This window comes from Anolis sagrei, chromosome 12 (genome assembly GCF_037176765.1).
Source record: "Anolis sagrei isolate rAnoSag1 chromosome 12, rAnoSag1.mat, whole genome shotgun sequence".
In the NCBI taxonomy this organism is placed as follows: Eukaryota; Metazoa; Chordata; class Lepidosauria; order Squamata; family Dactyloidae; genus Anolis; species Anolis sagrei.
In genome coordinates, this window is record NC_090032.1 from 4274012 (window position 1) to 4286169 (window position 12158).

A 12158-nucleotide genomic window follows, 5' to 3' on the forward strand; every position below is an offset into this window, starting at 1 on the left:
CACTTTTTGTATTATTGTCCTGTTTATTATTATTTTATTTAATATTTTGCTTTTATTTTCCTATTATTGTTTTTTATTATATTGTTTAATCTTATATCTATTAATATTTCCTTTTTATTTTTGTATTATTGTTCTATTGATTATTATTCAATTGTTTATTATTATTTTATTTATTAACATTTCGCTTTTATTTTCATATTATTGTTTTATTATATTGTTTAATCTTATATTTAATTTTTTATTATTACTATAGTTATTATTTGGTTTTATTTTGTATTATTATTACTATAGTTATTATTTAGTTTTATTTTTGTATTATTATTCTATCATTTATTATTATTTTATTTATTAATATTTTACTTTTATTTTTGCATTATTGTTTATTTTATTATATTGTTTATACTTATTATATTTATTAATATTTCTTTTATTATTATTACTATAGTTATTATTTAGTTTTATTTTTGTATTATTATTCTATCGTTTATTGTTATATTTATTAATATTTCCTTTTTGTTTTTGTATTATTGTTCTATTCATTATTATATTGTATTATAATTATTTCCTCCCCAATCCCCTTTTATTATTGTTCTTTTTATTATAGTGTTTATTCTTATTATATTTATTAATATTTCATTTTTTATTATTATTATAGTTATTATTTAGTTTTGTTTGTATTATTATTCTATCATTTATTATTATATTTATTAATATTTCCTTTTAATTTTTGTATTGTTCTATTTATTATTATTCTATTATTTATTATTATTATATTTATTAATATTTCCTTCTAATTTTTGTATTATTGTTCTATTTATTATTATTATATTATTTATTATTATATTTATTAATATTTCCTTCTAATTTTTGTATTATTGTTCTATTTATTATTATTATATTTATTAATGTTTCCTTTTAATTTTTGTATTATTCAATTTATTATTATTCTATTTATTATTATTTTATTTATTAATATTTCCCTTTAATTTTTGTATTATTCTTATTTTATTTATTAATATTTATTCTTATTTTATTTATTAATATTTAATAATATTTTGTATTATTCTTATTTTATTTATTAATATTTCCATTTAATGTTTGTATTATTGTTCTATTTATTATTATATTGTATTATAATTATTTCCTCCCCCAATTCCCTTTGGCCTTCCCTTAACCCTCAATCCCCTAAAACCTCAGACTAGGGAAAGGTTTTGAATCTCCCGCCATTGGCTCTTGGCCACGCCCATTCTGCCTCTGGCCCCGCCCCTTTGTCCCCTCCTGACTCTTTTCTCACCCGCTCTTAAAAGGAAAAGCAAGTTTAGAAGTAGAGTTCTTCCTCCTAGAGCGGAAGCTTCCGTTTCCAACGCTCTAGGCTCGTACTACCTTTCTGACCCACTCAAGATGGCGACATGGTAAAGTATTCCTGACTTGTATAGGACAGTCCCTTCTCAAGATGGCCGCAACGACGCTCAACAACATGGCCGCCGAGGCTACGGATCCCCGCCGCGGACAATCTCGGCGCCGCGCATGCTCAGTGGTGTTTTAGGCATTGAGGGCTTCCTGTTCCGTGACTAAGCTGCCGCTGCGTGAGGGAAGATGGAGCTGCCTTCGATGCTGCCCCCTCCTCCGCCGTTTTGGGCCTCGGGCCCCTCTCCGGGAGAGCTGTACTCGCCGCCTTGCCCCGGAATCACCACCGGAGCCCCGCCTGAAGGGGTCTCCAGGACGCTGTGAGTCAAGAGGGGCCAAGGCCAGGCTTGGGGGAAGCAGGGAGTGACGTCACGGCGCTGACGTCAGAGGTGGGGGCCTGCTTCAGCACTCTGGAACAGGCCTGGGCCAACTTGGGCCTTCCCTCCAGGGGCTTTGGACTCCAACTCCTACAGTTGTATTATTACTATTATTAATATATCCTGATTTTCTATTATTATTATTATTATTATTATTATTTTCCATTAGTATTATTTTCCATTAGTATTATTTTCTATTATCATTATTATTATTATTATTATTATATCCTATTTTCTATTAGTTTATATTATTATTTTCTGTTATTACTATTATTATATCCTGATTTTCTATTATTATTATCATCATCATCATTATTTTCCATTAGTATTATTTTTCTTACTGTTATTATTATTATATCCTATTTTCTATTAATAGTTTCTATTATAATTTTCTGTCATTACTATTATTATATCCTGATTTTCTATTATTATTATTATTATTATTTTCCATTAGTATTATTTTCCTTACTGTTATTGTTTTCTATTATTTTCTATTTTTACTATTATTATATCCTGATTTTCTATCATCATCATCATTGTTTTCATTATTTTTCTATTATTATTATTATTATTTTCTTACTAATTTTATTTTCTGCTATTACTATTATTATATCCTGATTTTCTGTTACTATTTTCTATTGTTATTATTTTCTTACTATTATTATTTTCTACTAGTACTATTATTATTTCCTATTTTCTATTATTAGTTTCTATTATTTTTATTTTCTTGCTATTATTTTCTGTTTTTACTTTTGTTATGTCCTCATTTTCGATTATCATTGTTTTCATTATTTTTTTCTATTATTGTTATTTTTATTATTTTTTCTATTACTATTATATCCTGGTTTTCTATTGTTATTATTTACTTACTATTATTTTCTATTATTACCTATTACTATTATATCGTGAATTTCTATTATTATGTTATTATTTTCTATTACCATTATTTTCTTACTATTATTATTTTCTATTATTATATCCTGATTTTCTATTATTATTATTATTATTATTATTATTATTTTCCATTAGTATTATTTTCTTACTATTTTCTATTACTATTATTATAGCTTGCTTTTCTATTATTGTCTTCATTATTTTTCTATTATTATTTTCTTACTATTTTTTCTATTATTACTATTATTATATCCTGATTTTCCATTATTTTCTATTATTATTATTATAGCCTGATTTTATTATTATCATTATTATTTTCTATTATCATTATTATTTTCTTGCTATTATTGTTTTCTATTATTACTATTATTGTATCTTCATTTTCTATTATTTTTATTACTATTATTCTCTGTAAATTGTGGGAGTTGGAGTCCGAAACTCCAGGCCCAGGCCTTCTCTGAACAGTCCAAATGCAATGGCGAAGGTCTTGACTGCCTCTCTTGTCCCTCCCAAGGAGCCCCATGGTGACCGGCACCTCCGTCCTGGGGGTGAAGTTCGATGGCGGGGTGATCATCGCGGCCGACATGCTGGGCTCCTACGGTTCGCTGGCCCGCTTCCGCAACATCTCCAGGATCATGAAGGTCAACGACAGCACTGTCCTGGGGGCCTCTGGCGACTACGCCGACTTCCAGTACCTCAAGCAAGTCGTCGAGCAGATGGTGTAAGTTGGGCGGCTGCAAAACCTATGATATACGGCTCCCATCCTGGCTCTCTCAGCTTCAAATGGGGGCCTGATGCCTTCAGGGTAGAATCCTCGAGTCGAAAGGGACCTCAAGGGCTATCCAGACTAACTCCATTCTGCCATGACACAATCAAAGCCCTCCAGACAGATAGCCATCCACCTCCTTACTCACCCAGGCCATGTACTTAAAAAGCTTCAGAGAAAGAAGGAGAATCCATTGCTCTCCAAGGCAGCATATTCCATTGCCAAACAGGAAGTTTAGGTGGAACCTTTCTATTGTTTAGGTGCAATCTACCTAATATTTAGACAGAATGTTCCTAATGTTTAGGTGGAATCTTCCTAATGTTTAGTGCAATCTTCCTTATAGTTTAGGTGAAATGTTTCTAATGTTTGGGCGGAAACTTCCTCATGTTTAGGCAGAATGTTCCTAATGTTTAGGTAGAATGTTCCTATAGTTTTGGTGGAATGTTCCTAATCTTTAGGCGGAATCTTCCCAATGTTTAGCCAGAATCTTCCTATAGATTTGGTGGAATGTTCCCAATGTTTAGGCAGAAGCTTCCTAATCTTTAGGTGAAATTTGTCTAATGTTTACGTGAAATGTTCCTATAGTTTTGGTGGAATGTTCCCAATATTTAGGCGGAATCTTCCTAATGTTTAGCCAGAATCTTCCTATAGATTTGGTGGAATGTTCCCAATGTTTAGGCAGAAGCTTCCTAATCTTTAGGCGAAATGTGCCTAATGTTTACATGAAATGTTCCTATAGTTTTGGTGGAATGTTCCTAATGTTTAGGCAACATCTTCCTAGGCGAAATGTGCCTAATGTTTACGTGAAATATTCCTATAGTTTTGGTGGAATGTTCCTAATGTTTAGCCAGAATCTTCCTAATCTTTAGGCGAAATGTGCCTAATGTTTACGTGAAATGTTCCTATAGTTTTGGTGGAATGTTCCTAATGTTTAGCCAGAATCTTCCTAATCTTTAGGCAAAATGTGCCTAATGTTTATGTGAAATGTTCCTATAGTTTTGGTGGAATGTTCCTAATGTTTAGCCAGAATCTTCCTAATCTTTAGGCGAAATTTGCCTAATGTTTACGTGAAATGTTCCTATAGTTTTGGTGGAATGTTCCTAATGTTTAGGTGCAATGTTCCTAATGTTTCGGCTGAATGTTTATAATGTTTAGGTGTAATCTTTTGGGGCCTTGTCAATCTGAGAGCTATGCTTGCCTTCTCATATCGGGAGATTAAGTTCATCTCATTTTTCTGCAGCTTCTATGAGTTAAAGTCGCATACTGGCTTAATTTTGGAGGGTTTTCTCAGGCAAGGAGTACTCAGTGGTGGTTTTCCTTTGAAACCCAGTCCACAGTGTGCATTAATAGCCCCCCCCCCCATCTCCCTAACTAGGCCCAACTCTGCTTAGCATCCGACAGCCTTTGGGATATTTCTGCCTGGTTTTGAACACTTAAGTCTCACCACATGTACTAAGGCATTTGAGCAATTTGATGCTTAATATAAATGCTCTGACAGGCCATATTTGGTGAATCTAATGTCCATTTGGGTCCTCCAGAATCGACGAGGAACTTCTGGGTGACGGCCACAGCTACAGCCCCAAGGCCATCCACTCCTGGCTCACCCGGGCCATGTACAACCGCCGGTCCAAGATGAACCCTCTCTGGAACACCGTGGTGATTGGCGGCTATGCTGGCGGAGAAGGGTAAGGTGGCCCTAGAGAAAGGCAACGATGGGGAAAGGTTCCCAAGCAATATGATAGCGATGAGGCTCGGTCTACAGTCTCACACTAACAAATGCATTCCATTCTTGAGGTGGATTTTGTTCTCTCCTGGACTGAGCGATACCGTTCCTTCTCCAGTTTCCTAGGTTATGTGGATATGCTCGGCGTGGCGTACGAAGCTCCTTCACTTGCAACCGGATACGGCTCCTATGTGGCGCAGGTGAGTCTCTTGGGCCAAGGAGGGATGCGAGTGGAGAACCCACGGCGTTGAGCTCAGTCTTGCTTCCCTCTCTCTCCTGGTCTTCTCGTTGCAGCCTCTAATGAGAGACGCCATTGAGAAGAAGCCCAGCTTGACCCAGGCAGACGCCCGGGCCCTCATTGAGCGATGCATGAAGATCCTTTACTATCGAGACGCTCGTTCCTTCAATCGAGTAAGTCTCTAGCATGTTGTTGTCACAGATAAAGAGTTGGAAGAGACCCTAAGGGCCATCCAGTTCCATCCCGTTCTGCCAGGCAGGAAAACACCACCAAAACCCTCTAGACAGATGGCCATCCACCCTCTAGGAATCATAAATTTGGAGGAGATCCCACCGGGTGGCTGGGAGTCAGCTGCATTAAGATCACTACTGACCACAAGGTCATGAATTCAAAGCCAGCCAGGGTCGGAGTGAGCTTCTGACCAATTTGTGTAGCTTGCTGTTGACCTTTGCAGCCCGAAAGACAGTTGCATCTGTCAAGTAGGAAATTTGGGTACCTCTTATACAGGGAAGCTAATTTATGACTCCATAAAAATCTCCAGCAACTGTGCAAAAAGAATGAGGAAGTACTTCATAATTGTCACTAATGGACGGTGAAGCGGCAGCTCCCCTGGTGGCCAGAATACCCTCATGAAAGCTGGAAAGTTAAATAGCCTCTGTGTCTATATATGTTTAGGTACTGCTTATGTGGTGAAGCTAATTTAACTAATTTATGATGCCATAAAAATCTCCAGCAACCGTGTAAAAGAATGAGGAAGTACTCCATCGTTATCACTAATGGACAGTGAAGCGACAGCTCCCCTGGTGGCCAGAATATCCTCATGAAAGCTGGAAAGTTAAATAGCCTCTGTGTGTCTGTCTATATATGTTTAGGTACCGCTTATGCGGTGAAGCTAATTTAACTAATTTATGACGCCATAAAAATCTCCAGCAACCATGCAAAAAGAATGGGAAAGTACTCCATCATTGTCACTAATGGACAGTGAAGCGACAGCTCCCCTGGTGGCCAGAATATCCTCATGAAAGCTGGAAAGTTAAATAGCCTCTGTGTATCTGTTTATATATGTTTAGGTACTGCTTATGCGGTGAAGCTAATTTAACTAATTTATGACGCCATAAAAATCTCCAGCAACCGTGCATCAAGTTCATGGAAAATGAAATATGGGTTCTCCGAGTGGTCACCTGTGAATCCGCACATATGGCATTGCCTGCGCCTGCGCAGACAGTTCGAGGAAGTGATGAGCCAAAGGATGCAAATCACGGCTCTTACATGCCTGAGGGGTGAAAAAAGGGGGCAGAAGTTGCCAGATCATACCCCAAGGCCTTTCCTCAGGCATAAAATGCCCATCCATCGGGTGGCTTTTCCCTCCACATGAGGGACACTTCTTAATGTGGTCAACATACCATAACCACGCCAAAATAAATAATAAAATTAAAGTAAAATAAAATAGTAAAAATTCACGCAGTCCACAAACGCTAGTCAAAGATGAAGAAAAATGAGAGAAAGATTCCTAGCTGCTGCCAGAGCGGCGGATGAAAGGAACTGAGGCAGTAGCCCCGCCCACTCTCCTCTTGAGAGTATATATAGCCATTGGGAGGGGCTACTGCCTCAGTTCCTTTCATCCACTGCTCTGGAAGCAGCTAGGAATCTTTCTCTCATTTTTCTTCATCTTTGACTAGCGTTTGTGGACTGCGTGAATTTTTACTATTTTATTTGTATTTTACTTTAATTTTATTTTTTATTTTGTTGTGGTTATATATACTCTCAAGGGGAGAGTGGGCGGGGCTACCGCCTAAAAGTGTCTTAATAAGTTTTGTAGAAGATTCTGAACTGTCTGCACAGGTGCAGGAAATACCGTAAGTGCGATTCACAGGGACCACGACGGGGAACTTGGCAATAACTGGCTTAAGGGTCAAAGGGCCTGGGCTGTAGGGTAACCTTTTCCTCTCCTCTCTCAGTACGAAATCACAACCGTCACGGAGAAAGGTGTGGAAGTGGAGGGGCCTCTCTCCTTGGAGACCAACTGGGACATTGCACACCTGGTCAGGTAAGCTGGAAATGTTTGGGCCTCGTTTTGATGGTCTCTCCTTGCCAAGTGCCATTGCAGTTGTTGAGCCTCACAGTCCCACCCTGCCCAGGTACGATTGCAGAAAGCAGGTGGCTCAAAGGAACGCCTGGCTCCCTCTCTTTAACCCAGGTATGGACAAACTCAGGCCTCAGGGGTTGGATGCAGCCCCTTGGGCTCTTCCCTTGGGTCCTCCTCTCTCTCACCATCCTATCCTTCCTTCCTGGAATCTGCCCTCAGTCCCCCCGGGGAGATAGGGCAGAATAAAAATAAAGTTTTATTATTTTATTATTATTATTTCTTCTTTCTTTCCCTCCCTTCCTTATTTCCATCCCTCTTTCTCCCTTCCACCCTTTCGTCCTTCCTTCTTTCCCCCTTTCCTCTCTCCTTCCCTCTCTTTTCTCCCTCCCTTCATTCCCTTCCACCCTTCTTTCCTTCTCTTCCTCCTTCCCTTTCCTTCTTCTTTTTCCTCCCTCCCTCCATTCATTCTCTTCCACCCTTCTCTTCCTCCCTTCCTTCTTCCATCCTTTCCTCCCTTACCTACCTTTCTCCTTCCCTTCCCTTCCTTTCACCATTTCATCATTCTTTCCTCCCTTCCTTGTCTTTCCTTCCTTCTTTTCTTCCACCCTCTCTTCCCTTTCACACTTCTTTCCTTCTTTTCCTCCTTACCTCTCTTCTTTCCTTCCCTTTTGTCTTTCCTTCCTTCTCTTTCTTCCCTCCCTCCGTTTTCTTCCACCCTTCCTTCTCTTTCCTACCTTCTTCCATCCTTCCCTCCCTTCCTTACCTACCTTTCTCCTTCCCTCCTTCCATTCCTTCCACCATTTCATCCTCCTTTCCTCCCTCCCTTTCTTTCCTTCCTTCTTTTCTCTCTCCCTCCATTCCCTTCCATCCCTCCTTCTCTTCCTCCTTCCCCCTCTCACCTTCTTCCCTTCCCTTTTGTCTTCCCTCACTTCCTCCTTCCCCCTCTCCTTCTTTCCTCCCTTTCTCCTTCCCTTCCACCATTTCATCCTTCTTTCCTGCCTTCCTTTCTTGTCTTTCCTTCCTTCTCTTTCCTCCCTTCCTCCCTACCCTTATTTCCTCCCTCCCTCCCTTCCCTTTCCTCCCTCTATTCCCTTCCATTGTTCTCTTTCCTCCCTTCCTTCCCTTCTACCCTTTGGTCCTTCCTCCCATTCACCATCCCATCCTGACCAAGGCTAACCCTTTCGGGATCCAAACATTTCCCGTCTTTCCTTCACTTTCTCCCTCCAAAAGAGAAAAAGAAGGGAAGGAGAGGGCAGGGAGGGGATTTGGGGAGAACCTCCTCCCTCCTAGCCCACCCACCCACCCACCCTGCTCCATGTGGCCCCCAAGTTAGAACGTTTGCCCGTGCCTGCTTTAAGCAGATGCGAAGGAGTGGCATCAGTGTTGTCCTCAATGCTGTCGTGGGTCCTTTTTTAGTCGCAGATGTTTCTCTGAGACAGCCAAGCATGACATGGCCATTCAGAGGCTTTTCAGAAAGTAACAGGGAAGAATGTATTGACTAATGTACTTTCATACAGATATTTACATCAAGGAATGCAGCATTGAGGCCGTAGTGCCATATTCCTCTTCTTTGCATCATTGTGTCAACAAACAAGGCCCAACGTATTTCCCATTGGGCTTTGTTTGTTGACGCACTGATGCAATATCTGAATATGTAAACATATGTAAACTATTGATTTGATTGGTGCCAATCTGATCCATTTCCCCTTCTTTTTCCCCCAGTGGCTTTGAATGAAACTGAAGATGGTTCCCGCTTTGTTTGTTTCTGTTGAGATCAAACCCCAGGCCTTTCGTACCAAGGATTAGCAGGTCCATAAATGTCTTTTTTGTAAACCCAAATAAAACAAAAGGAGATCTTACTCTCTCGTGGATTCATTGGACTTACTGCTTGGTGTGTTCCAGAGGGATTGGTTTCTCAGTGGAAAGCCTGCTCTCAAGTTTAAGACTGTTATTGTGAGACTTGACACCATTTCCAGAGCTATTCTATCCATTTATTCACCTGACTGACGTTCCTATGGAGAGACTGATCGGAAAGTGAGAATGGGTTTTGCAGTCAAAAAAAATCTACAGCACTAAAAGAAACACAGAAAACTAGGCCTTTATGAAATACGATATCCTAGTTTTCTACAGGCCTGGAATGTTGTTGATAATAATAATAATAATAATAATAATAATAATAATTATTATTATTATTATTATTATTATTTAATGTGTTCTATATATACATCAGTTATCTTTTCTTTTCATTGCTTCCCTTCCTTATGCTTTTCTTCACTTAACATAGTGTTTCTCAACCTTCTTGTATTAAATAATATTTACTATTATTTATATTATATTGTTATTAGAATATTCCTATTTATAATACTAAAGTAGAGAGGGAGGGAGGTAATACCTGGATTATTGGGTTATTTATTATTATTTTAATAATACTATGATATTATTATTTTATATTATTACTATTTATAATTATTTCTCAACCTTCCTGTATTAAGGAAGGATATTTACTATTATTTATATTATATTGTTATTATATTATTCCTATTTATAATTCTAAGGTAGAGAGGAAGGAAGGCAATACCTGGATTATTTATTATTATTATATATTATTACTACTTATAATTATTTCTCAACCTTCCTGTATCAAGGGCCTACTCCAAAAGGATATTTACTATTATTTATATTATATTGTTATATTATGTATAATTCTAAGGTAGAGAGGAAGGAAGGTAATACTTGGATTATTGGGTTATTAATTATTACTTTAATAATACTATATTATTTTATATTATTACTATTTATAATTATTTCTCAACCTTCCTGTATCAAGGGCCTACTCCAAAAGGATATTTACTATTATTTATATTATATTGTTATATTATGTATAATTCTAAGGTAGAGAGGAAGGAAGGTAATACTTGGATTATTGGGTTATTAATTATTATTTTAATATAGTATATTAAAAGAGGAGACAGCAAAGCCTAGAGAAGACAATTATGCTGGGGAAAGTGGAAGGCAAAAGGAAGAGGGGCCGACCAAGGACAAGATGGATGGATGGCATCCTTGAAGTGATTGGACTGACCTTGAAAGAGCTGGGGGTGGTGACGGCCGACAGGGAGCTCTGGAGTGGACTAGTCCATGAGGTCACGAAGAGTCGGAGACGACTGAACGAATGAACAACAACAAATTATTAAAATAATAAATAATAACCCAATAATCCAAGTATTTTATTTTATATTATTCCTATTTATAATTATTTCTCAACCTTCCTGTATTAAGGGGCTACTCCAAAAGGATATTTACAATTATTTATATTATATTGTTATTATATTATCCCTATTTATAATTCTAAGGTAGATAGGAAGGAAGGTAATACCTGGATTATTATTTTAATACTATGATATTATTATTTTATATTGTTATTTATAATTATTTCTCAACCTTCCTGTATTAAGGGGCTACTCCACGACCCCTTAATACAGTTCCTCGTGTTGTGGTGACCCCCAACCATAACGTTATTTTCATTGCTACTTCATAATTGTAATTTTGCTACTATCATGAATCTCAAGATAAATATCTGATATACAGGATTCACTGAACCAAATCTGGCACAAATACCCAATATGCTCACATTTGAATACTGGTGGGGTTGTCAGGGGGATTGATTTTGTCATTTGGGAGTTGTAGTGGCTGGGATTTGTAGTTCACCTACAATCCAAGAGCATTCTGAACTCCACTGATGATGGAATTGAACTAAACTTGGCACACAGAAACTCCATGGCCAACAGAAAATACTGGAAGGGTTGGTGGGCATTGACCTTGAGTTTGAGAGTTGTAGTTCACCTACATCCAGAAAGCACTGTGGGCGCAAACAATGATGGATCTGGACCAAACTTGGCATGTATACTCAATACATCCAAATGTGAACACTGGTAAAGTTTGGGGAAATCAGACCTTGACATTTGGGAGTTGTAGTTGCTGGGATTTATAGTTCACCTACAATCAAAGATCATTCTGAACTCCACCAACGATAGAATTGGGCTAGACTTCCCACATGGAAGCTCCATGACCAACAAAAAATACTGTGTTGTCTGATGGTCTTTGGTGACCCCTCTGACACCCCCTCGCATCTCCCAGGTTGAGAATCGCTGACATAACAGATTTGTTCTCCAACACTTTTGGTTTCATTTTCTTTGGATCTTGACACGGATCAAGGATGTCAGCCTTGTTCCTTGGCCCTATCTCACCCATTTTATATATTATGTATGTATGTATATGGCTGGGGTGTCCACTTCCACAGACAGGTTCCCACTTCCACAAATAGCTATAGCTCCCACTACTCAGGAGACTCCAATGGCCTTCCCTCCAATGACCTTGTAGGTTATAGCAAGCGCCATAAACATGTCCAATAGCCCTGCCAATGTTCTCCACAAACACCACGCTGCCCACCACCCAAGTGAAGGCATTCATATAGGGACCATTCCATCCTAGATTTTCTCTGTTTCCTCCACCACAGATATCCCAGTGTTTCCGACTCTCCATTGGTGTGGAATTTGCAAGACCCCGCCCACTGCCTCTCCCTTCACCTTTTTTTATTCTATGGCACCACACTGCCCATCACCCAAGTGAAGGCTTTCAGACGGGGACCATTCCATCCTAGATTTTCTGTT

At 38.3% G+C, this 12158-nt stretch overlaps 1 protein-coding gene across 1 annotated transcript; it reads left to right on the top strand.

Moving 5' to 3' along the window:
• Nucleotides 1-1538: 1538 nt before the first annotated feature.
• On the top strand, nucleotides 1539-9350 carry PSMB4 (proteasome 20S subunit beta 4). Its single transcript, XM_060758085.2, has 7 exons — nucleotides 1539-1727; nucleotides 3193-3399; nucleotides 4983-5129; nucleotides 5286-5367; nucleotides 5462-5578; nucleotides 7364-7452; nucleotides 9214-9350. The coding sequence occupies exons 1-7, from the start codon at nucleotides 1597-1599 to the stop codon at nucleotides 9224-9226; spliced, it is 786 nt and encodes a 261-aa protein (XP_060614068.2). The 5' UTR covers nucleotides 1539-1596; the 3' UTR covers nucleotides 9227-9350.
• The last annotated feature ends 2808 nt before the right edge of the window (nucleotides 9351-12158 follow it).